The 27,523-nt window shown below is 37.3% G+C and overlaps 2 protein-coding genes across 6 annotated transcripts; both read right to left on the minus strand.

Moving 5' to 3' along the window:
• Positions 1–1,377: 1,377 nt before the first annotated feature.
• LOC139979859 (uncharacterized) lies at positions 1,378–14,471 on the minus strand. 5 transcript variants are annotated; one of them, XM_071991020.1, is made up of 7 exons: positions 14,065–14,471; positions 9,701–9,861; positions 9,098–9,388; positions 8,318–8,518; positions 8,005–8,209; positions 5,810–5,892; positions 1,378–4,628 (listed from the first exon to the last, which is right to left on the minus strand). In XM_071991020.1, exons 3-5 carry the CDS (start codon positions 9,178–9,180, stop codon positions 8,125–8,127), a joined length of 369 nt encoding a protein of 122 aa, XP_071847121.1. In that variant the 5' UTR covers positions 9,181–9,388; positions 9,701–9,861; positions 14,065–14,471; the 3' UTR covers positions 1,378–4,628; positions 5,810–5,892; positions 8,005–8,124. The 5 variants fall into 5 exon arrangements, with proteins under 5 accessions (XP_071847121.1, XP_071847122.1, XP_071847124.1 ...); XM_071991021.1 differs by lacking the exon at positions 14,065–14,471 and adding an exon at positions 12,011–12,308; XM_071991023.1 differs by lacking the exon at positions 9,701–9,861.
• Positions 14,472–17,723: 3,252 nt separating this feature from the next.
• Positions 17,724–27,232, minus strand: LOC139979848 (uncharacterized). The gene is made up of 7 exons (XM_071991003.1): positions 26,485–27,232; positions 23,294–23,493; positions 22,775–22,871; positions 22,357–22,562; positions 20,318–20,526; positions 19,467–19,632; positions 17,724–19,028 (listed from the first exon to the last, which is right to left on the minus strand). The coding sequence occupies exons 2-7, from the start codon at positions 23,490–23,492 to the stop codon at positions 18,883–18,885; spliced, it is 1,023 nt and encodes a 340-aa protein (XP_071847104.1). The 5' UTR covers position 23,493; positions 26,485–27,232; the 3' UTR covers positions 17,724–18,882.
• Between the last annotated feature and the right edge of the window lie 291 nt (positions 27,233–27,523).

The raw sequence follows: 27,523 nt of genomic DNA on the forward strand, positions 1-27,523 counted from the left end.
CAACGAAATATGGTTGCCCTTTTCGCGTTCCATACTGAAGCACTCCTTGCCAAATTTTTTGGCTGGCTGCCTATGTGACAGGGAATAGTGTCCGGGCGTCTCACGGACACTATTCCACGGGAATTATGTCCGTAGGACAACTTTCTCGGGGGGAATTGTGTCCGGCGGACAGTATTATCTGTCCGGACAGACACTATTAACTAGGAAAAAACGTCCGTGTGTGGTGATTTTCTGTCCGCGCGGACAGGATGAGAGAATAGCACGGATAAATGTGTCCTACAAGCTCTTCTGTATGGAAACGTAGTGCAAAAACATCAGGACAGCAAGGCTTCTTTGGAGTATGCCTTTTCATCTTAATTGCATTTCTTAATGGCAGGATTTATAGAGGAACTTTAGACCAATTTCGCTACATGATGAACGGCTGAAATATATGGTCATTAATGATTTCTTGCATGATACTATTTGGACAGGCACAAATGAATGGAAATATCAATTTAATTTAAAATTTATTGCAAATTTAATTCTCCTTCATGTTCTCTGCTGCATAAGATAAAACCATTTCTAAAAAATGACAAAAGTGCTGCAAGACTCGTGCAACATCCTACGTCTATTGTGACATAGAACAACTGTATCTGTTTCTTTATTTTTAGTACAAGCTGTTTCAAATACTTTGTTTTATAAAAATCATCCAATTTCCCTTCTACTTTTAATACTAATGCTTGACAACCATTGACAATAACAGATAGCCTCACATCTAGTAACTTTTGAAATCTTGGGGATCTCAAAACAAAATGACATTCACATGGGAAAAAAAGGTTACATAAATCAAAGTAAACCATGCTTTGGCGTCCACAGTTGTAGCCTAGCAGTATTTGTTGGTCAGGCAATCAATTAAAGGAAGACTATTGTTAATCCAATTATCGACAGGCTGTGAATGTTAACTATGGTGAAAATACTTGGGAATTCCTTTTCATGTGATATATTTTAAGATTGGGCAATGCCTAGCTGGTTGGAAATGGTACTTGGGAAGCAATATAAAATCATATGGTATAGGAGCAGAGGGTTTCTGTAGGGTGTTTTCGTGTGTTCATGACATGTCAACCATCGAACCATGATATATTGCCTGCACAGTCAGGCAGTGCATTATTCATTAGAAGGTATTTCCAAACGAATATCTCACCATGCACAACTGGTATTGATAAACACCAAAAACGTTTGTTGCTACTATGTATTGTTAATGGGCATAAAGGCCTCTAAGCTATATCAATTATTTTCAACAAAAATCAGCTGAAAGTTATGTTGCATTGGCTTCAAATATGCCAGATACTAAAATATGGTCACCTATGGTCAAAATTATTAAACTGTTTTTGTACCACCTGTAGGAAATTTACCTCACTGGGACATTCTGTCCTTTTGCATGTTCTTTTAAAATGTCTGAGAAAAATTTGGAGATTATAAAGACCTCAAGGAAAGTACTTCTTGATGTCACAATACAACTTTGTGGCCTATACAGACTACCTTCAAATGACATGCTGCTGGTCATACTAAGTATCAGGCTTAACATAAATACTGGGAAAGGAGGCTGTGTGAGAACCAGTTCTACTACACTCAGATTGTTTAGTGTTAGTCAAAGTATCTCAATGACTATTGTTCAAATGTTGGAAAAGAAAAAAAATCAATTAGGGCTAATTGGGAAATGCAAGCTGAAGCCAGTAAAATCATATTTGTACACAATTCACACAACTTGGTATCAGTTAACATTTCTCTTGCTTTTGTCTACATATTTGGCCCACCTTTTCCTTTGACATTAAATAAATATTCTTTGCACTAAAAGTTTGGTCTTGACACAGTCAACAGTATAATCACCTGAATCCTTTACTGGGGAGCATCCAAGGCCAGTCAACACTGAAAATAAAAATACACATACATACACATACATACATATACATATATACACACATATACACACACACATACATACATATACACACATATATATATACAAAACGTACAAGTGCAGCTGTCTACAATAAATTATCCAGATTACCATTTTGTAAATAAAATAGCAGCACGATAAATAAACTATAATACTATCTATACACATTAATTCTGAATTTTGGTGTTATTGCTTTGTGTCTCAGATTATACCTAGTAGTTTCTCGAAGTAGAGAGTTAAGTTCGGTATGCAAAGAATGTCTGTCATTTCTCTGTATGCAATTTACACTTCTAATGAACTCATTTTTAGCAGCATTGTTTACAGTACTCATAAGAAAGTTAAAATCTATATTAAAAATTCTAGAACAATACTTTAAAAAAAAAAAAAAATTCTCTTATTATCTTTAATTAGTAAAAAGTGATACCAAGCAGAAACAGCATATATTAGGTGTGGTAAGATATTGGCAGTAAAAACTCTTTTGCTTACATCAACATGAAAATATGGAACTATATACGATAGAGTTGAGACTATGAAGTACACCCGTTTAAGTATTCTGCTTATATGACCAGTGAAACTTAGTTTGTCATCAATACAAACACCTAGATATACTGTATGATGAGTGCGTTCTACTTCTGCATCTGTAATTGAGATTTTAGTTAACTTACATGATAAAAGACCTTTTCTACGAAAACGCTTATTCAGTTGCAACAACTACATAATGCATCACAGATAAAGAAACTATATCCCAGTTGTTACTTGCCTTGATATACTTGAATGGCATATGAGGACAGCTGTCAAGTAGCATGTATGCATAAACCAGACTGTGGTTTCTATGATCCAACATGAGTATCCTTTCATATGAATGGGACATACTGACACACTTGATCTTTAGTAATACAGCAAGAAGTGACAAACAGTATATTCACAATGACAGATGCTGACACAAATGACCACTGATAGCCTGCTTGTACTCACTCAATGTGATACATACTACAGTAAATATGAGATTTCTTCCAGCTTCCTCATCTTGAGATATCAAGTTTTAAAGGTTTACAAAATTTGACCACTGTTAATCTCCACAATAACAAAGGCCTCTTTTAGCCATGTGGTATACTTACAGACTAAATATGATATCTGTTCAGCTTCCTTTCTTGAACTTATAATTTTTACAAGGTTTTCACAACTTGAACCCTGTTTACCCTTTGACATCCACCCCAAAAATATAGGATATAATCAATATGATTCACATACATGCCAAATCTTACATTTTCCAAGCTTCCCTTCTAGAGATAGCGTGTTTGAAGCCAGGTTTCATACCGCACACACAAGTATTAACGCATAGGTTTATTAAATCAGCAAACAAATTAAGCATTGATATTGAGATGACGCAATATGACAAATCATTTTTTTCTAACCCATACCGTCACGACTCTAAGTTTATGCTTAGAACTAACAATGAATGTATGCTATATCAAGTGAGCTGGCTTCCCTCATCTTGGAAAGATAATTGTTCTGCTTGTTTTAGCCAGTTTTCTGTTAATTAGTACCTATTCGTGTGACCAAAGCAAAGCATAGCAGAGCAGAATTTAAAAAATTAGATGGTGAATGTAAAAATTCCATTTACCTGAAGAAAGACGAACTAACTGCCATTTACTGTCCTGGATGTGACACATGAGTTTATAGATTACAACTACCAATAGAACAACTTCATTTCTACGTGTGGTAAAATATATGCTTGTTATGTGAGACTTTTGTTAGAATTTTGTCACCTTAGAGTCCTTTGAACTTCACAATCAACAAAAACAATCCCAGGATTTACTTATACCATCATTCTGACTGGAGTTCTCTGGGAACATTGCTCTTGATTCAACCTTACAATGCCATTACTAAATGCATTATAAGATAATAGAAATACTAATTCTATTCAGTATACTAATTGTGTGCACATTTTCCTCCTTGCCAGGGGGAGAAAAACAGACCCTTTGATATATATGGAGGGGGAGGAAGTGTGTGTGTGAGGGGGGGGGGTTATGAATTGAATTGAAACCAATCTAGTGTGGTTTGAACAGAGGGAATGTGTGAATTAAATATTGCTTAATATAAGGACACTTATTGCCGGTTCCAAAAAGTGCTATCTGACGGCATTTATGCTTTGTTTTTCTTGTTGCTTGCTGTTTTTATTCTATCTTGCACATATAAACATACTTAAACTTTAAGCGGGATTTTTTTTTCTGGAATTGTCTATCAGTGGGGGTGGGGGGACAAACAATAACGATATGCATGAAAGAAAGAAACCTTTTTATCATAAATTATCAAGTTCTTGTCTTAACCACTGGTTGTTATACTCAAACACCTGATCATCTCCAACCTCATCATATTCAGCTTGGATAGCCTCCCTTCCTATCCTGGTGAAATGCTCTGACCCTTGGTACCAACCTATACCTATACATAAAAGTTTAAAATTATTGACTGAATAGAGAAGTTAATAAGTAACCACATTCAAGCTAATAAAATGCATGTTTACACCACACATCATATTGAAAAGATAATTGTGCATCAGGATCATTACTTTGGTAAGCTTTTGCGCAGTTGACTACAGGCTGCTTCAGCTTCTGTTTCGGTGCAACATGTGACAAGGTGGTAGAGATGGTCCACAGCATGAGAGACAAGAACGTCATTGAGGTAATTCAGCCTGCAGAAAAGGACGCATGAATAGTAAGCATTGCTTCAAAGTTACAGAAATTAAGTAGAAAGTAAATATTACTGTGAAAACATGATTTCAGCAATCATTACGAATGGGTACTTCAAATTAATGTATGTTGCAGCATTCGGTAATAACAAGGTGAAGCATTCAGACTAGCAATATTGTTTATTGCCACAAATGCAGATCTGATCCTCCATGAGCATGCGAGCATTCAGACTGTAGCAAATTGATCCCCCAATTGTGGGTCTGATCCACCGTGAGCATGTATGGAGTATATTCAGACTAGCATGTTGTTCGCCCTTGTGGGTCTGATCCTCCTTAACCATGCAATAATTTATACTATAGGACGTTGATCACCCAAATTGTAGGGTCTGATCATCCTTGAGCATGCGAGAATGCAAACTATAGCAAGTTGATCGCCCTTGTACGTCTCGTCCTACTTGAGCATGTGAGATTCAGACTAGATCACCTCATTTGTGGGGTCTGCTTGATCCTCCTTAAGCATGCGATTATTCAGAGTATAGCAACTTGAATCCCCAAGTGTGGGATCTGATCCTCCTTGAGCATGCGAGCATTCAGATATACAGTATGGCAAGTTGATAGCCTATTGAAGTCTGTACGCATTCCTGTGTATTGTATCAAGGCCAAGCTTAGAGTGAGATCTGATCAAGTGTGACCTATGTGCAGCACTAAGGTCACGTCTCGACGTAAGTCAGTGTTAGATTCAAATTTTCTGGCAGGACGGGCCAACAGTTCAAGCACTCAATCACAGAAAGTAAAATTCATGACAAGGCAAGGCTTAGGGCGATAAACTTACAAACAATGATATGACCAGAAGGACTGGATCCCATTTTTCAATAAAAAGTTCCTTTAAATGCAGTGCTTAACCATTGAAAGTATACATATCATTACTATATAGCACAATAAAAGTTTGCAACAAGTAGCGAAACATCTAAAAGCGTTTGGCCGAGCGATGATGATAGGTAACAGGTAGAGCACCTTTATCATTAATATTAATCAATATTTGTTTCTGCTTGAATTTTGAGAGTTGCTTAAGCACTACAAAATTTTGCTTGTAACTGCCAATGTATACCACTTAGGTTGGCATCAGTAACTGCATGATTATGGAGTGCATATAATCCCACTTTAATGAAATATTTAACACTTACTGTACTTCAAACTTTTTGAGTTTCTTCAATTGGTCATACAACTGCTTCTTGGAACTTGAAGAAAAACTGTTGCAAACAGATCTCTGTTGAATCAAAGCAAAGAACACAATCATAGCACACTGGAAACTTACTTAACCATGAATTGTAAAAATAGGCCTGGGGGAGGGGGGTCTTAAAAAACAAATTTCCAGAGGACAAGAAATTCGGGCAAAAGTCCTGAAAAATTCGGGCAGCCTAAGAGGAGAAACTATATATATATATATATATATATATATATATATATATATATATATATAAATATATATATATATATATATATATATATATAAATATGCAGTAGCTTGCCCAAATCTTTTTCAAATTTTTGCCCGACAATTCATTGATTTTCTTTATTTAGCATCATGATGCCCGAATATTTCCGTGTAACACCACCGTAAGCACAGCTCACCTGGGCTACCACACTTCTTGCGCGATCAATTTTTTTTCTAACTAGTCAACTGTATATCTGGACATCTCCGACATGAGTGTATATAAGAAACATTTTCTTTTTGATGGAATGGATGGTGGGTGGGGGGGGGGAGTGCCTACAAGCCTAGAAGTACAGGTTTATCATATTCTTTGTTACATTTTATACTGTTTTGTGAGACAAATTGCAGTCTCACCCGACACAGCGACATTATCCCGCCTACGTGTCATTGAACAATGTATGTTTTTCTGGAGGAAGCTGAGTACTGTGATAAAATAATAAATACGGTAACTAAATATGAGCTTAAAAAATATACTGTCCTATTTTTCCTCTTCAAAGTGATGTAACCATTTTTTCTTCTTCTAATTTGCCAAATTTTTGGGGAAGTGTCAATTTCTAAAATGTGAGATTATAAAATAAAGAATGTTTATATGCAACTTGCAAGGCCTCAGATGTGCCGTTTCCGGCAATCTGAGAGGCTTTTTTTGCCAACAATTTTCTTGTACGCTACGCGCCAACCGATGGTGGCGCTCCGCTTAGATAGTGTCACAGGAACTTTCGGGCACAAAACTTATATATGAGCTTAAAAAATATACTGTCCTATTTTTCCTCTTCAAAGTGATGTAACCATTTTTTCTTCTTCTAATTTGCCAAATTTTTGGGGAAGTGTCAATTTCTAAAATGTGAGATTATAAAATAAAGAATGTTTATATGCAACTTGCAAGGCCTCAGATGTGCCGTTTCCGGCAATCTGAGAGGCTTTTTTTGCCAACAATTTTCTTGTACGCTACGCGCCAACCGATGGTGGCGCTCCGCTTAGATAGTGTCACAGGAACTTTCGGGCACAAAACTTTCTGCCCCCCGAATTAAAATGGTCCCGTATGCCTATGACCTCGGCCCACAACATTAGGCTTCTGTACTCAATGTGGTACAATTACATACCATATGCGCAATCGTTCCAAGCTTCTGAGATATTATGTTTAGGAAGGTGCGTTAGTGTAGGGACAGGTTAGAGGGGAGTGAGGTAACTGTTTGGCATTTTTTGACTTCAAATGACCTTTATGACCTCCGACAAAATCAAACAGTTTCTTTTACTCAATGTTATGCACTATCTTACCAAGTACGAGATCTGCCCAAGCGTCCAATATTGAGATACCATGTTTACAAGGTTTCACAATTTGACCCGAATGACCTTTGACCTCAAACAATACAATACGCTTCTTGTACTCAACAATGTACTCTTTTGCACAAACTATGGGATCAATCTAAGCTTCGATTTTTACAATGTGGGCGGTACAAAGACACGCACACACACGCCAGCATGAATAAATAGGTTACGATTATTATCAAAGCCAGGAAAGCTGCTCTTCAGAAGTTGAACATTAAATTGCAGAGTTTCAAACTGACATCACATAAAATTATCTTCTCAAAACTAAAACAAATGAAATTTAATTTCTGAAAACAATTGTCAGGAAACTGAAGTTTTCTTCTAATTAACTTATTCCCCTCTTTATTATTGTTGGCAATAATGGTTAATTTGTTAGGCCATTAAGTCGAAACTGATTTATTGTGTAAAGACAGCTACAGCACTTTACCCTCACATAAGCCAGCAAATACTCAGAACTGATTAAGTTGCTGATTATTTTTAAGGAAATTCTGGAGGAATTATGCCAATCCTCCTCCTCCCCCACCCCCCCCCAAAAAAAAAAATACTGCAAAGAAATCTTACTTGTGCAAAATTCTTTAAGTAAAATTGAATTGAATTTCTTCTTCTGAGGAAGGCCTGTGGTACTGTTAATAAGTGTGTACAGTACTTTCTCATTCACAGCCTTCACTTCATACGGCCCAATTAGCCAATAGTTTTCGAGCTTCCCTCCTCTTCGGGCATCCTTTCTAGCATTCCGTACGAGAACACTGGAACCAACTTCGAAGCTCTGAATAAAATAAAATCCAGCAGATATACGTAAACATCATAATACAATGCATATGTTGCCATTCATTTAATTACAACTTCAATGTACAACATAGCATTATATAATTACCTTTTATGGTGCCTATTATCCAAATTCTTTTTTTGCCGTTCTTGGGCTTTGCCAATATTTTCTTTCACAACACCTTTGATTATGTCCCGCGACTGTGACATGAGTTGAAAAACCCTCTCCCGCTGTGCATCGCTGCAGTCTGTAGTAGGAGCTTCTGGTTGGACAATGGAGTCTTCAATGTCGACTGGTCGCAATGGCTCTCTGGATATATGAAGATAAATTAACATTCAATTATTCACAACACTTTCTTGACTGAAGAATAAATAAATTTTTATATATTTTATTTTCACTATTAAGACCATTGAACCAGAAATTTGAGTCACATCACATACTCAAACCAGCACAAATATAAAACCCTTATATATATTCTGTGCTGTTATAGGTCCAACTTGCATACCAGTCAATTATGATAAATATATAGTATATGAAAAACAAAACCAATGTCAGTGGCATTAATTGCATGTATCTTTTAAATTAATGGGCATGCATTTACAGTTTAATGAATGTTCATATTTTGTACTTGCTGCAGAGTGTACCATATACAGGGTTAATATTTATTTGTTTAGATATTATAACTTAAATTGGGTTATTGATGGTCCTCTATTTAGCGTTTTTTCCCAGGACCTGGGATGTGTCAAATTAGATTTTATCGTACAGAGGACTGGTGTAGCTATGCAAGATTTGTCCAAACTCTCTTATCCCTGATTGCTTTTTCTCTGTATATGGCCTTAGCAAATGTAAATCTCTATTCAGCAATGGCAGGTTTAAATTATTACAAACCTTCCAAACATCACAGCAAAAGGTGAAAGACCTATTGAACCATGTCTGGCTGTATGGTACCCCATGAGAATTGAAGACAGCATTTCATCTCAGTCATGTTGGTTTTCATTGACAACCTTGATGAGTGACCTTTGCAGAGTTTGGTTGAATCTTTCATCAAGCCCATTGGTCTGTGGGTGGTAGCTAGAGGATTCTCTGTGGTCTACCCCTATCATGTCAAACAGGGACTTGTTCAGAGCATTAACAAATTCTCCTCTCTGGTCTGAGATGACAATTTTCATGCACCCAAATCTAAATAAATGGAAACATTTAAATAACTATTGTTAAAGTATTGATTACGAGTAATGTAATGAACTACTGGCATCTGCAGAATGGCTACATGGTTTAATCAGGAAATCATTTCAGCACTGATTTAAAAAAAAAAGTAAGTTAAAAGCACTGACCATATCCCACTAACATTTCATTGACATTAACTTAAGAAACAACTTCTATAAATTCCTGTAACCATTTGGCCGCTTTCTGGGTCACAGTTAAAACAGTGCAAATGCAGGTCTGCATAACTAATTCCATGTAAAGTAGAAACAAAAGTAGATGGATATTTACCTGGCCATGGTTTCAAACAGAAAGTTTGCAACAGTTTTTGCTGTTTTGTTTCTGTACAGCAACAGCCTCTGGCCATTTGAAAAATAGTCACATAGGGTTTATATGATGTACTTATTTCCATTGATGGTCTCTGGAAGGGGTCCAATCATATCCACACCCATCTAAAAAAAGAAGTAAAATGGCATTCAGAACCATACACAATCTAATCATACGAACTGATGTTCAAGTGATTTTTATCTGAGTTTTGTAAAATGCTAAACATTCAATTGTTTTTTTTACTTTTTATTGTAACTCACACTGGAAGACTCTGTTACCAATTTTTTTCTTCATTACCAAACCTATTAGTTACTGACTAGTCAAACACAGCTGTTATATGGAAGTCCAATGGGAAATCTCTGAAGTAAGATGCAAGTCACATACATTGATCTAGCTGACAACCTAGATGGTAATTGTCACTAGGGACTATCATAGGCCTGGTAACCATTTTCATCACCTTTGAATGTGGGGTGGGGGGGGAACAGATGTATAAGTACCTGGATGAGTGATTGATAGTTAGTCAGAAAATTGCCTTGGAATCTGTCAGTGAGATGACAGGGTTACACCTAACTGATGTAGGAAGCATACATTGGTAGTATAGGTACCTATACTTTGGTATCTATATATTGTAAGCATTTAGAAATGTTACAAATTAATCTTTGAAGGGAATTTGCAGAATTTTTTATATTAATGACAGAAATTCACACTGTAGAGTTACAGTATGGAAGGAAAGACTTCTTGGTTATTAACCAAGTAGCAAATTTTACTTAAATAGATGTTGAAATAAGCACATGGGTTCATTGGGGATGAATTTTGGACAAAAGGCTATGGCTCTGTTGGTACTTTAGTTATGAACTGCATATGAATGTACGTACCTAGGACATTTTCTCGGATACTTCTTTATGACAACAATTCAAGTACTGAACTCTGTTATGTTCATGTGTCATTCTTGCTTCATATCACAATTCAGTTTTCTTTTCATTTTGAAATTCATATCAGATAATTATGAAGTCCTATGTAAAGGTTTTCCTGTTGCTTTAATTATACGCAGCTAAAAAAAAATACCAAAATGTGTTCTTAGCGAAATTTGTGTGTATGGCTGCAGTACATGAAAATTCCCGACAGTACTGCGAGTCATTAAGTCTACTGAATGTACCACCATCATGATCATCTTTAATATATGCTTAGTAAATTATAACTTTAAGAACAAATGAATGAGCTAGATCTTTCATTCTCTGGACAATCTCCACACATACTCCTTATACTCTTGCACTGGCCAACAAAGGGATGCAAACTTTAAGCATCGGTTGATAACTTGGTACAGTATGCATATGGTGAATGACTTTGCAGTTACAATCATGCAAACAAATATTGCTTTTAGATGACAAAAAACAAAGTGATTTAGTGATAACTGTGCTGCTTGTGAAAAAAGTTGTGAACAGTATTTTCGACCCAGGCCTAGCATTAATAAGCTGAACGCATAAGGTGGTCCATATGTATTCCATTAACATGTAAGGCCTATGAGCTAGGATAGGTATTTGAAAAAAAAAACATGTTACACAACTTCCATTGCAGATTCCATCAAAATCAGGTGTACATGTGCCTCCTGCTGAAATGCAGATGAAAATAATACTAAGGTGGTGAAATTGTCACCACTCGTGTCCTACAAGGACTCTTACAGAAATTGAAATGAACCTGATATTTCTATTGATTTAGCCACCTTCTCAGATCCCTTTCTTTCAAATTAGGGTCTTATACCAAAATACTCCTATCATTTGGTCAAATAAGTTCATGATAACATGTGGGATAAAACGAAAGCAAATTGTTGTGCATTTTTATTTGCTCTTTTTTCAATTGTTTCTCTCAACAACCAGCTATCCTCCTGAATAGAAATTTATTCACCCACCCTCAAATTTGTCAAAGAGATTACACTATAGGCCTATATTAGTTTTTTAGGTCCATTCTGGTCACTATTCTAGCAATACTACAGTATATCACCAAGCAGTGTCTACATGTGATAATACATTGCAAATTTAATATAAATGATATAAACTTGGTCCATGGAGCTATAATCCCAGGTTTATAGCTCCATGGTTTAACCTGCACTAATTTAATTGCAACATTGTTTTGTGCATATATTAACAACCTTAATTACTGTGGAAGAATGTTTAATGAATATTCATACCATAACCATGTACATGTTTGCATAATTAAAATATCACCAGCAAAGAGGCCCATTAAACTTATTAAAAATTATTAGCCAACACAGCTAACCTTCTGACAATGAAGTGATGGGCAGGTGGCCAACTGATTACCTATAGCATATATTCGACCTGCTGCAGTGTCTGTGCACATCCCGGCACCAATATATTAAAAAAATATGGGAAAACCTCTAAAAAGAAAGAGATAATAAAGTAACACTCATTAATTTAATTGATCCTCCAAATGGACAAGACAGGGACCCCCCCCCCTCTCCCTTGCTACCTTGTGTTTTAACTAGTAAGGGGACTAATCCCAGGACATATCTTTCAGAAAATCTGAAAAGTCCTATCCTGAAGATTTTTTTTTTTTAACCTAGCAATTTCAAACACATAATCATTATTGAAATTAAAGGAATTGTCTGGTGGAAGATTTTGATACATTGTCCTTGTAGTTATTATTTTTCTCTTTCTAACCATGTAAAAATTGTCCCCATTCGACATTTTCTTCTTGTAGAAATCTGGTTTTCAAATTCATCAGTTTCTCACCAAAAGTACCGTTTGTTCGAACGCTTCAATATGGTGTTTGACGTAGTGCTTGCAGATAGGCAAAACAGGCGACTTGAAGTTAGCACTCCCAATTCCGCAGCAAATTAACTCACGTGTAAGCACATTGAATTGCCTCATATATATAACGTACATACTCGCGAACGTATATACTACGATGCTCAGTTGGTGTACTTGTATAGCGTTACACATAGTACACTCACACTCAAACCACAGTTCATTAACTGTTCTTCGAACTCGCTGAAATAAAATTCACGGATCAAATTAACAGTAAAAGGAAACTTATAAAGTATTCGTTAAACCGAAAGATGAAACTTGGCGGGATCGATGTCATCGCAGAACTGTCCGATTGTAAACGTTATAGTAGCCTATACACGCGAACATTCTTCGCGCTGGAGCTGGATACCGCGATGTATAAACAACGAAGAGCCTGCTGTTAAAACTTATCTTGTGTTACACAAAGACCACGAAACCACCGATCTACTAAATATATTGCGGCTTAAGGAGTTTTTTAAATTATATCTAATTTATAAGAAATTTCACCGGAAATTATTGAAGAAATTGATCTAATCGTTGTCAGAGCAGAATATAGCGCTGAAAAGCTTAGGCTTCGCAGAACTGTCCGATTGTCAGCGTTTGAGTACAGCCTACATGCGAACATTTTTCGCGTTGGAGCTGGATAGAGCGATGTATAGCCTGAACAACTCAGAGTCTGCTGTTAAAATTTACCTTGTGTTACACAAAGACCACGGAACCACCGCTCAAGTACATGGTGGCTTAAGGAGTTTTTGAAAACATATCAAATTTTTAAGAAATTTCACCGGAAATTAAGGAAGAAATTTATCTGTATACACACGCTGTTTTTGTTGTGATTACCGTATAGGTACTGTGCGGAGGGTGGGTTATGACGCAATCTGCTATGGCAGAGCTGACGTCACGTATTGTACTGTTCAAATCATATTTGAAATGTCTATCCATAACGATTAAAAAATCGTTTCTCTGTCAAACGCAACATTAGCGTTCTCATACTTTGACAACATATTTGGAAAATTATTTACTATTTTTTAAGGTAACTTCTTTGGGCCACCAGACAATCCTTTTAAACTCATGGTAGCATGGGTACACAATACACAGCTGATATGTAACTGACAGCTGATCTGGGAGTTTTGGCAGTTACCAGAGTAACAAAAATTATACCAAGTAGGCTTTATTTCAGAGATTGCCAATCGGAGTGGCTTGAATTTGAATAAAGCAAATTATTTGCAAATATAGGGTTAACTCTCGAAGTCCTACTCCTAGGCTACAGTAGGCTAGCCTATAGTAGCCTAATACTATTCGTGTCTTGCCGACTAATTATGCATCACGATATTCTCTAACACTAATAAAGTTTAGACTTTTCAGTTCTACTCTTAGGTGATTACAAATAATAAAATATACCTATAATCTGCAAGGCCCAAATGGCCAATGCACTTAGTTCAAGTTATATGCATATCTATGGAATCATTTTCTTCAGTGGAAATAATTCCTAAAAGTTTTATACAAATAAACAAATAATACACTTACCGCCAAACCCTTCTTGTAAGCTTTAATTTTGTGGGCTTTGGCCAAGGGCCTATCTTCGTTGCCATGTGGGCCGACGTAAACTAGATCGGCATCTCCCGTCAGTCTAAAACTCTTCGATCTTCCCCTTATCGATCTTTCTAGATTTATCGTAGACTTTTCAGGGTACAGTCCTGACGAAAGATATTTTCCAATGATAATGTAGGCCTACTCGTCATCGGTATCCAGGTCAGGAGAAGTCATCTTGTAATATCAGATCGGGCTAAGTAAGTTAACGGTCTCAACTCTTAATGCAATTACTGTGCGTGCATATATGCAGCTACTAAGAAATTTTGGGCCTGCGACATGTAACGACGTAGACGGCACATTCGGCTTACTTCACTGAGTAAACAGCAGTATACATTTTACAGTAGAATCCAAATACGCATGTCACACCTAGAACGTAGAGCGGGAGATTTCCACATTTCCCGCGTACTGAATAAAATATATTGACTGTGACCAGGGAGTTTTTCCATAACAACTCCCTGCTCTGACCCCGGATTTGACCTCCATACTCCGGATGGCGGGGAACTATCACCGCCGCGTATCGGTTAAAATACATTTACCTTCGACCTACATGGTTGATCTTTCTCCAACGTTTAGAAATTCCGACCTTCCAAACAACTACCCTAATGGTAGTAACGATTGATAAGCAGCAGAGTCAGACAGACATGACTAATTAGTTCGGAAGATAAGTTTAACATTCATTATGCAGCCTTCTGACAGTCGACGATCGAAATAGAGCGGACAGCGTCCCTCTGGAGTGTAGTCTCCATGATAATAATAACATTTTGCCGCCTCTTCCCACAACAGTCGACACTCGAAGTATTAGTTATACCCCAGTAAACATTTTGACGTCGGATCGACGTTGGGTTTGGGTCGCGTGAAATGGTCGGACCGACGTCTCCCACGTTTCCGTTTGCAAAGTGGGGCAACGTCGATTCGACGTCGATTCAGACGTCCAATATTCGTTGGTCCGACGTTTGGCCGACTCTTCGGTATACCGTTCAAACGACGTTCATTGGACGTCTTTCCAACAATTAATGTCGACGTCAATTCGACGTCGATGAAACCGTCCAATATTCGTTGATCCGACGTTTGGCCGACTCTTCGGTATACGTTGAAACGACGTTAACTGGACGTCTTCCCAACATTCAATGTCGACGTCGAAACGACGTCGATAAAACCGTCCAATAATCGTCGGTCCGACGTTTGGCCGACTCTACGTTATACCGTTCAAACGACGTTCATTGCACGTCTTTCCAACATTTAATGTCGACGTCGAATCGACGTCGATGAAACCGTCCAAAATTCGTTGGTCCGACCTTTGGCCGACTCTTTGGTATACCTTTCAAACGACGTTCATTTGACGTCTTTCCAACATTTAATGTCGACGTCGAATCGACGTCGATGAAACCGTCCAATATTCGTTGGTCCGACGTTTGGCCGACTCTTCGGTATACCGTTCAAACGACGTTTTTCCAACATTTAATGTCGACGTTGATTTGACGTCGATGAAACCGTCCATTAATCGTTGGTCCGACGTTTGGCCGACTCTTCGGTATACAGTTAAAACGACGTTCATTGGACGTCTTTCCAACAATTAATGTCGACGTCGATGAAACCGTCCAATAATCGTTGGTCCGACGTTTGGTCGACTCTTCGGTATACGTTGAAACGACGTTAACTGGACGTCTTCCCAACATTCAATGTCGACGTCGAAACGACGTCGATAAAACCGTCCAATAATCGTCGGTCCGACGTTTGGCCGACTCTACGTTATACCGTTCAAACGACGTTCATTGCACGTCTTTCCAACATTTAATGTCGACGTCGAATCGACGTCGATGAAACCGTCCAATATTCGTTGGTCCGACGTTTGGCCGACTCTTCGGTATACCGTTCAAACGACGTTCATTTGACGTTTTTCCAACATTTAATGTCGACGTTGATTTGACGTCGATGAAACCGTCCATTATTCGTTGGTCCGACGTTTGGCCGACTCTTCGATATACCAAACGACGTTAAGTGGACGTCTTTGTAACACATCATTTTAACGTCGGATTGACTCTGGCTTGGTTTATAGTTTACTAACAAATTACACAATGTATGGTAAGTTTGTTTTAAATCGAAAAATGAAAAACATGAGTTGATTGAAATATTTCGTTTTAAAAGAAAACGGCCCTTTTATATTTGATTACAATAATATGATAAAGTCACAAGAAAAGTCTACTATAAATTTAATAGAGAGGAAATGCGCTACATAGCACAGACTATATGTTACTACAGCTGCATGTTTATTAGTTTCCAGTTAAAAGGCAATAGAAGTTGTTGACTGTTGTTCCAAACTTGTCAACATAAACCGTTGTGGTAAAAAGGAGCGCTCTACATGTACATTGTCGTACGAGTTACACCCCACCGCCGGTGAAATGCCATATGTTAAAGTCCCATTCAGAGTTTCCTCATGAATTTCAGAAAACAAACTTCCGAATTAGATTCCAACGTTTCTTAACCTAAATACACTCTGACCAGGTGGGTTTTATGGAGAAAAGCTGTCGCAATCGAAAGAAAGAAAAAATTTTTTTTCTGTCGTCCTTATGGCGGTAACGATTTACCGTAATATCACTGCAACCGCCTACGGTTCATTACACAAATGTAAAGAAAATAGTCCATGCAGTCCTATTGGTATCGCATTTTACAAGTAGAATATGTTTGACACCGCTAGGTCACGGTACTAATCTCCCACCAAAATATGCCTTCTCGCATTCACTACACTAGAGGTAGGGAAAATCCCGAAAACACTCGAGAAGTACAAAAAGGAAAATTACCAACAAAATAAAACAATGTAAAATATAAATATTGAAAGCCACGAGCATTTTCCCATAACAGCAATCCAAAACAAGTAGTGATTGCCTAGTCTGTAATACAACTGAAATTTCGAAATATATAATCTACAAGATGTAAGGTCATTAATCTCGTTGCACTTTTGACCTTCCCTTGGTTCCCACGATCCCTTAAAAAGAAAAACATAAGAAATTGCTTGACCCGCTATTTCAGACGTCTAGTCAATTCAGAAAAAAACAATAAAAAGATAAACAGCACGTGACGTTTCTTTCTCACTCTTGGTTGGTCCTTTCAATGACAGATTTGATGAATTAGGTAACATTGAACCAATCAGTGACCAGATGCCCGAACATGAGTGAGCCCAATTGCGGAGTTGTTATTTCAGAGGCATGTCAGTAGGGAAAAGTTAGTCGAAACAATCGCTCTTAGCTAGTGATCGTTGTTTGCGGACGTACAGGCTATTTAAGTAAACATGGTTTCTTATCAGTATCTTGAAGTAACTTAACAACGCTAATTGGACTTTAATTTAGAGACGGGAGAGGTAATCTTATAATCAACGGAATATTTGACTCATTTACTTGAGCAAGGGCGAGAAATCGAGATACCAGTTACACCGAGCTCACAAGGCGTCGTCACACTCGCAGCAGTAAACCACCTCATAACACTTGTTACGGATCGCCATTCCAGCCTAATAACTTTTTTTCCAATTAATACGAGAATAAACGCAATAATATAGATATCGTGCTACCAAAAACACGGAATGAGCAGTATCGATAGAGTTGATAGGTAAGTACATATTTATCCCATCAGTTGTTTAATCATCATGTTACTCGTTCTCAGTTGCTTAGTCAATAACTGCAGAGTAGAAATAAGATACCGAATTGATCATGCCCTGGATAACACTACAGTCTGTACAGGAAGGGCATATGCCGTGGACCTATCAAGTATCAACCGATGTTTTCAATAGCAGTTGGTATATAGTTGCAGTACAATATTTGTATATACTATTTTTATTTGTAGCTTATTTGGCTAATGCCTGAATCCCAACACCCTCTAACTTAGATTAAAGTTCAGGCCAGGATTTCCTTTGTAAGAATTTTTTTTTTGTAAAGTCGGCCTGCGTATCGACCAGCATGTAGCAGTGCTAATTTTAAAGGTATGCAGTATTTCCGCGAAATATGCCAGAAATTTAAATATGGTCACCTTTGGTCATAATTCTTAAATTGTTTTTATTACCGCCTTCGAAGAAATTTACCCCACTGAGAAATTCTTTCATCTTGGGTGTTCATTAAGAAAATGTCCGAGAACAATTTGGAGAATAACGACCTCCAGGAAAATACTTTTTGAAAATGTCTAGCAATTATAAAGTGCTATAATTTGGGGCCTATGCAGACTACTTTTAAACTGGGGGTGGTAACTTGATAATAGTCACCAAAAATATGGTGGGATAAGAAAATTGCCAGAATGGCTTCTGGTCACTACCAATCTTATATAATAACTCACCATTTTGTATTTAAGCACTCTTAATTTGTAAGAAAAAAGTAGCACCATCCTCTGGGAAAGGCACTGGAGGAGCCAGGAAGCAAACAGAATACCACCAGCATGTAGTTTATAGGTCATGCAGGCACTTTGGGCTGATATGAGGCTAAGGACTACTTTGAATTGTAATAAAAAATCTTTCACTAGGAGAATGGAATTGCATTTGATGCAAGGATGTAGACCCTGCAAGATTTTTTACTGATTACTTTTACTGCATAGTCTTCAAAATGTGTTAGAAGACTATAATATAGCCATTACTATTTACAAGGCATGTTTAGTGAAAGGAACAGTTTAATGACAGTTCAAAAGTGTCACACTAAAGTTAAACAATGTGAAAGCAGTCTTGATATTGATAATGGAAAGATGATCTAGGCTTATGTTGAAGTTAAAGTATCGACTTTAATCAAGCTGACAATCTGGCTGTTGTGCCTGCCTGTCCTTGCGGGCACCAGTCCGGTCTGCAGCATGTTTTAGCCATAATTTAATGACTGCTTCCACCTGTGACTGGGTTGCTGTTTTTGTCAAAGGGTTTCTTGAGATGGCCCCTAGGGACAATAGGAAAAAACAAAGAGCAATTATAAGTATAATCACATGAATAAACCAAGAGAAAATGTAATCTAATGACTGACCGCATGACTTTATTGATATTATGTTGTTTATTTCAGGCAAGTCTCATCCCAAATGATTGGAGGGCATTGATGATACTTATCAACTTGGTCCAATTTTACTGCTCTGCTCAGCGCTTTGCAAAGATGAGTACATTATCTTATATGAATTACAGTCACACATTGCAGTCTGACAAAACCATTAAATCTACACAAAGTTGCTTGATGGTTAAAATATGGGCCTTGGCCTTTTGGGAAGATGTATACAGTGCATAATGTTTGTGTGATGCATCATTGGAGCACTGTTAGTTTGTCACAGTATATATACCATTTGAACAACTGGGACGATTTTGTAATTATAGGCATTTGTATACTTACTAAAAATCAAATCTTTCAGAAGAAGGGTAGAAAAGGCTTTCTTTTCGGCACTCCCCCTGCCTAACCAGTTGAATTCTGTGGCCAAGGCACTGCTCATTAGGAAGGATAAAATCCTTCTTACACTACTATCCAAGTTAGTCCCACCTATCATAGACAGCTTCTGGACCTATATAAGGAGGTGATGGCGAAAAAAGATGAAATTTATTAAGGAACAAAGTTTATGTTATCCAGTTGTAATAAGTTATGAATTGTTTACTTGTTATTTACCACCACACTACTATTAGTATTACATTAGTTGTAATTAATTTATTTGCTAAAAATATGTATTTGGTAAACATTACTACAAGAAGTATAATTAAAAAGTAATATATTTCAGAATGTATGTAGTTAACAGAGATACAATTTTTTCAAAAACATAATGCAAATATATCTCAGATAGAGGTATGACTTATGACATACCACGTATGACAGGAGTGGGGTCACTGGGTGCATAAGTATCTAAGAGTTTGGCAAGATTGTTTAAAACTGTACGACTCCTACCACTCCCAGTTGAAGAAAAAAAAGTAGGGCAATTTTTAAAGCAATATGAAATTATAAGGCTCAAAGAGCAAATTTTAAACTGTGCCATCTACACTTATAACTTGGGTTGAAATATGAGACTTATAGACCACATAGCATCATATGTCTATTTAATATGGCTGTGAAAAGGTTTTCATTAACTTTATATTACAAATTGATGGAGCACGAAATTACAGCAAGTTACATTTAGTCTAAAACTCAATCATAGAACGCTTACACTACTGGTTTCTTTAAAAACTTGCAATCAAAAACACACAAAAAACATTTCTTACCAGTTTTTTCCTTGATCCTGTGTCATTTTTAAGTTTTTCCTCCAAAGAAGTTATACCTTCAAGGGACTTTAGAGGAAATTCATTTAGCCAATCGTCTTCTTCACTCTCTGGTAGGACGTTTGCCTCAGTCAGTGTTTTTAGCAACTCCTTGTTGTGCTGAACCTCCGCCTTAATCTCCGTCAGCATCGAGATTACCCTTTTTTCAAAATCTAATAAAAGTTGACAACAACAAAATAAACTTAGTTACATTCCTATAAACTCCATGTGTCATAGTAAAACTGTGTTCCCTTAAAAATTATACTGTACATTAGGTCTTTCATTTTTTGTTGTTGCATATTTAGCATCAATTTAATAATAAATAACAATTCACAAGAATATAAATAATATTAAATAGTAACAAATATTACTTCGTCTTCATACCTTAGCATTTTTTGTTTCGATGATAATCATAACATTTGCAATCATGCGTGTGTGTGTGTGTGCGTGCGTTTGTGACGCCCAGCTTGTAAACACGATATCTCAAGAAGGGAAGCTTGGACGGTTCTCATATGTGGTACATAGGAGTACCTTATTGAGTACAAGAAGCCTATTGTTTTTGGTGTAGGTCAGAGGTCATTTAAGGTCACCAGGGGTCAAATAGTGATAAGCTTGTAAACATGATATCTCAAGAAGCAAAGCTTGGATTGATTTCATATTTGGTATGTAGGTTGACCACATTAAGTACAAAAAGCCTATCGTTTTTGGTGGATGTCGAAGGTCATTTAGGGTCACCAGGGGTCAACTTGTAAAAACCTTTTCATAATATATAGGTATCTCCCATCGTCCAGCCTATAAGTAGATGACATGGGCGATTCGCCTCATAAGAATAGGAGAGCCTATTGACAATTGCAAATGATCTTACGGGCATCCGTAGATTTGAATCTGAACTCGCGACAATATCCCCATTGACGTAAGTGTGTCGCTAGAAGTCCTGAATTGCTATGTACATAGCTACATACCTGTGTGTGTGTAACAGTGTCTTCCAAGGCTTGCTTGCAGACCATAGATATATATAAAAGTGCTAGAGCTACTGCAACACTTGTCACTCATCCGTATGGATATTTTGCTAAAGAGTTGATGGATTTCGATGGAATAGTGCATTTGAATGGCGAAGCATGCCTTCTCTAGAAAATATTTGTAGATCATTGGTAGTTCTGGTTGGATGTAAGTTGCACAGGTACCACGAATTTCAAAACATTTCTTGGCCAGCTGCCAATGAGAAACTGGGTCAGGCACCTGTGAACTTGAGATTTGTTTTCACTTCATGGAGTTGGCTGTAATGTTGGCCTAGTTTTTCTCAACTTGTGAAACTACCATTGACAGGTTCCAACAAGGTTGATATTTTGGGACTAGTTGTGAATGGGGGTAAGGGATTGTTTCAAAACATAACAGTCATGTGATCCAATGTCAACAAAGGTCAATCAGTGGTCAAAAACTAGTATTTTTGCAATAACTTGAGAACCAAATGTCCATCAAGGTTGGGAGTTACGCTATTGTAATATAATAGTCGACCTGCATTTGGGTGACCTTTGACCTCAGGTTCACCTCCAGTGACCTGTGTTAGCTTCTTTCAAGTTGATTCTTTGAAGTTTCGTGGGCATATTCCAATCTAAATTGTCCATAAGTGGACTCCTCTGCAACCTTAATGTGCGAAGTTATTAGCGATTTGGTTTGGTTTGTAATACTTGGTGTGCGGATTCATAACATTGAGTACAAGAACCCTACTGTTTTTGATGGAGGTGTGTATAACCACGTACAGACTGACCTGTGTTAGAATGCCATAGTGTTATTGTAACAGCTAGTTCTGGTTATATACTAACAAGCAGAAGTCTAGTGCATTGAAGTCATCGAAACCTCAATGCATTTTGCATTCTGGTTTTAATTGAAACAATTCAAACATGTGTCAATTGCTTTAATTTAATGAAGCTGAATGTTCTGTAAACCAATAGAGCTAATGTACAATGCTTATAAATAATTGAAAAGAGTTAAAAGAAAATTACCAGGGAAATGGAAAGAAGAGGCTGCACTATTGTCCAAAGTTTGGTTGGGGAAGCAAGGTGGGGTTGGAGAGCGTGGTGGGGCAGGAGATAGAGCAAGCGGAGTTACTGGTGTTGAAGTTAATGGAAATGATGGTGGTCTGGGTCGCTTTGGTGAGGCAGGAAACTCCTCATCACTCGAGCTTTCAACCATATAACGTTGATTAGGTCTGCAATAAAAAAAAAATAAAAAAAAATAAAAAAATTACCATAATACAATAATGATAACCGAAAATCTATCTTACTTTGACCACTTTTACGCTAACAAATCACCCTCCCACCCCAGTTGAAAAGAGAAACTTGGTGATAATTATACTTTGGTGCTTCACTGCTTTGTATACATGTGTGACTCTATCAGTCTTTTTGCTGTGTTGGGACTTACTTTCGTTTTCTTCCTATGGTTACTTCCTCATCTCCTGTCTGTAGGTCTGACTCATCTTCAGCCTGCCTTAGTTTGGAAACTGCCTTGTCATATGAATCTGTATGGAATAATATAAAATATGCCCCATGTATTTGAATACCTTTACTTTGAATTTGTGAAGTTACATTTTTATTTTATTCCTTGGTAAATTGAAAAATATCAGGAAACAGTTGGATAACCCAGCCAAAATGAGAAGGATAAACAAAGGGCATGAGACAGGGTGGGGGGGGGGGGCCTTATAGATTAGGTAACCACTGGACAGAGCACTTGTGAGTTCATAGCCCATCGTGGTGAAACAGTGCGTTCAATGGTAGTTACTGCATTAATTTATTTACTGTTCTCCAACATTTCATCTCAAACTTCTGGGCTGGGCTGTGTAGCATATTAGCAACAAGTATTAAAACCAGTACTTAGAAATGGGGGCAAATAGAGAGTATGAAGACACACCCTTCAATTATATTTAACATAATTTTTACTTACTTGTTGCATATAGTTTTCTTATTTTAAAAGCCTTCCAACTTGTCTCGGGCTCTGTGGTAGTCTTCAGAGCCTTTGCCAAACTTGCTGAAGATTTGAAGGGGGGCCACAAACAAGTACCCTCAGAAACCATCCATTTCTCATTGATGATGGCTATCTCCTTAGAGTCCGTAAACTCCACAATGTGATACAATGGGTCCATGCTAAGATTGAGTAATATAATTTTTCTAATTTATGTTAAAGTGATGATCATATATGTAAGTAAATGAAGTGTTAAAATGTATTTAACATTAAACTTAAACTAACAGTAACTGGCCTCAAGTCTCCTTAATATAAACTTGCTCTTTAATGTAGGATAGGCATAGCAATAAACCAATTTCTATGCGGTAAAAGTGCATATTTTTTGAAAATTTCCCTTGAATGTGATACCTGTAGATTTTCACTTATACTGTCAACTTGTAAAATTCCTATACACATTGATTCACAAGGATAGCTAAAATAATTTTCCTTGTGAGTGAATGATCGATAAACCACATACAAATCATCATTGGTAACAAAAAAGTTTTGCACTAGGCACACATCATTCCCTATTTGAACACAATTGTCCCCAGTGCAAAGAGTTATATGGACATTCAAATCTTTGTGATAAAAGTAGGCATACTGTGACATAGCTAAATGTCCTTCTGGCACTGGCCCATTTGAATGTTCTTGTTTGAGGATAGTGCACTCATTGTTCTTCATGCTTTTCTGAATTTCCCCCTTTCTCAACAGATGCCCAACTACTTGCCGCAGTGGCAGTGATGGCTTTTTCACCATTTTCTTCAATGTGCCCAAATAACTTTCAAATGGAAATGCAGAAACATTATCTAGTGGACCATATTTACGTGCATCATCAGCAAGATGAAGCAAACAATGTACATTGTACACTACCATTTCCTTGCCATACAATTTGGAGAAATGTGCAACAAACAGTTTTAATAATTCTTCAGAATAATCAATCAATGATGATTGGTTACAAAGCCTTGGTGACAACAGAATTTGAACTGCAACGGAAAGCAGCATGAAGTTGTGGTAAAGGTTCACTGGTATTTGGCTAGAAAGGACTAATGGACCAGTGTAGACTAAGAATTGACGGAACTCCGTAGCCTTCCATCTATCAACTTCTCGGAGTGATCTAGGTTTTCTTGAAAACTCTCTTGGCATGAACTCTCTAAGTGAAATCATCTTCTCAGAAATTGCATTGATCACTCTGGTTGGCATTCTAGTTTTGAGCGGACCTTTCATCCACAAACCCAGCAGTTTACGTGTAACACCCAAACACACCAGATGCATATAATCTAATGGAAATTGGGAAACTAATCCTATAGAAGTAGATGAAAATGGAGATTGTTCAAGGTGGTGATCTTCGTCAAGCATTTGTTGGAAACTTTCGTCAGTTCTTAAACTATCTGCACTTTCTTTGTACACCATTTTTCCCATCCAAGTTCCAGTTTGTATGCACCGATCACAGCCTTTGTAGGAGGAATGCCCTTTTACACGCTTTATTAAGGCACGAGCCGGGGCATCACAAATAACAGCAGATATTGAAAATTGGTATTTTGCCCCACAATGCTCAATACCATGTTCTTCGAGACTTTTAACCTCGTCAATTAATGGTTTTAAGAATTCATTAACTGGAGATGGTTTCGACATTCCAGAAAATATTCCAATTGGAAATGGTGTACTGTCAAAAATTTGATCAGTGATCCCCAAAATTGGCCAGAACTGCATATTTGAACTGCGAAACAGGGGTAGACCATCAGTGTTAATTTTAATTGAGATAGATTCTTTACATGGCTGTGATAACTGCATTTTTTATTTAATGTAGTTAGCAATGCCAAAGTGATAGTACTTGCCCCCTGCTATGTTTTCAAAAGAAATGTCTTTAATGGGCTTCAGAAGTGATCTTGGATCCTTTGGCAAATCTATGTGGTATGGTTTTAAAATGTTTAACAAACTAGATACTGCTGTTTGTGATATGTTGTTTGATGTAGCCCATCCCCCAACTGATCAGAGAGGCTCATTTCATCAACATCTGACTGGCTACTACAACATGGTGAAAGCTCTTCAAATTCACTTTCAGAATTACTGCTAGGCCTGTGGGTAACTCCAGGATTGTTTAATGTATTGTTGAAGAGGTGTTTGCTTTCAGAAGGCCTAGTGCTAAGCCTAACATTGTCATGGCCTGTTTGTGATACTGTGGGGCTAGAAGTAAAATTTAGTGCAGTATTTGTGACTGGAATGTCTAAGTTGCTGGGCTCTTGAACCTGTTTAGGAACTTTACTCTTATCTATTTTGAGATAGGGGTGGTGCTTTAGTTGAAATTGTACATTACGTCTTGTTTTCCAATACGATATTGGTTTTACATAAGCCATAGCAAAGAACAAATGTTGAAAATTCGAGACTTGAGCTAGCTACGGGCAGTTGTGCTCAACTGGCCTAAAATATCCTCTTAGTCTCAGAGGGAACTATATTGAGTATTCAAGACAGGTGTGGGGATTTTGTCTTTCCTAAACTGTTATTGTTAAATTAATATCCCAGTGTCCCTGGGCATTCTCTTCTTTGGGATTGTGAACTAGCCTCTAGTCTAGGATAGTATCGAATATGGTAAAAAACACTTTTGCTGCCGTTTTTGGTAATGTTTAAGAATACGATATAGGAGGGGGGGGGGGTGATCCTAGCTTGGGGCAGTTTGAAACTGGGAGTGGGACGAAAATTGTAGCAACCCCTGGGCCTAAGCTCAATTATTTACCTTTATTGTTATACCGTTCGAAGAATAGACCTAGCCTTTTAATGTTTGAAAAAATAAAATTGACCCCTACGTCTAGGCCTTGTCCGACTTCATAAAGAGGAACACAATGAGGACGTTATCATTTCAGTTTCTGCTATACTCCAGTATAGGGTATAACTTAATTCGAGGAATCAACAAAAAACACAAGGCCTAGGCTATAACATCCTACCGCCTGTGCAGTATATACAACAGCATACACTAGGTTGGCCCATAAATAAATCTGAGCCTATAGGCTATACATAGTATAGTATAACAATATAAGTATACAGAGCAATGTCCTTATTTCCACAAATTATATCGAATCCTTGGCAGTTTTGTTTTTTTGAGACCGCTGCCACTAGTTTTGCATTTATTATATAAAAACCTTGTACTCCGAAAAATCTCGTAACCGCAAATCCCTGTTTGATGCTGATCAATTTGTTATAGCTATAACGGCCGGTTAATGTATGTTAGACGTGGAATGTTTGTCATATATACAATGTATAATCCATGCCTCGCAAGCTGCGAGATCAAACACGTGCATGTAAAACGTGTATGAGTACAGCAACCAGCCGGTCATTGTGTAGGAGAGTGATTATTTATGTTAATATTTACGCGGGAAACTTTCAATGTGAGGGCGTGTGTTTGCACTAAAGGGAATATATAACTTATCTAACGTGTGGGATTCATATCAGTTATACGAGCAAGGGATGATACACGTAGCATATTTGGTCCCCGTTTCCGGAAACTGAATAAATTAGAATTAACTAAAGATCTGATACTGTAGTCTATTGTAATATGGAAAGTTGCAGGTGTGAAATATTGTCGAATGAAACCTTTTGTTTGACTTTTTGCTTGCACACATTTTGCAAGTCGAAGAGGCACTCCCCCCATGTAATCGCTATACTCCCCCCCCCCCCCCCGTCAAGGAAAATTTAATTTGCCTCAAGTAATCAACAGTAACAGCTCTACAGAATCGTGCTATTAAGGCTTAGATCTTTATCAAATTTTAGTGTGATATAGCTCACACTATTTGCACAAGAAATATTTGGAAGTAATTTATTCTAAATTAGTTTGGATCCTTTTGTCAACAGCCTTTAATTCACCGAATGTCCGAACGTTATATGTAGGCTTTATTTTGCATGTTTACAGTTTTGTAATGACGTACTTTGTGCAAGAAAATGTAATCTTTTGTATTTTCAATTGTCCGAATGGTTGACTCATTAAAAGACCGTTTTGAACGAGAAGTCAATTTTGTTTCTATTTCTTAAGCCAGGTTCGGCATTTGCACGATCGTATTTAAGAATAAAATACGGTAGTGTTTTATAACCGCGAAAATAGATCGCATTCTGGCGCAGGAGCTATGTTTGATCTACCTAAGTTAGCAAATAACCAGTAGCTATAAAGGAGGTCCCACACTAGAA

This window comes from Apostichopus japonicus, chromosome 14 (genome assembly GCF_037975245.1).
Source record: "Apostichopus japonicus isolate 1M-3 chromosome 14, ASM3797524v1, whole genome shotgun sequence".
NCBI lineage: Eukaryota > Metazoa > Echinodermata > Holothuroidea > Aspidochirotida > Stichopodidae > Apostichopus > Apostichopus japonicus.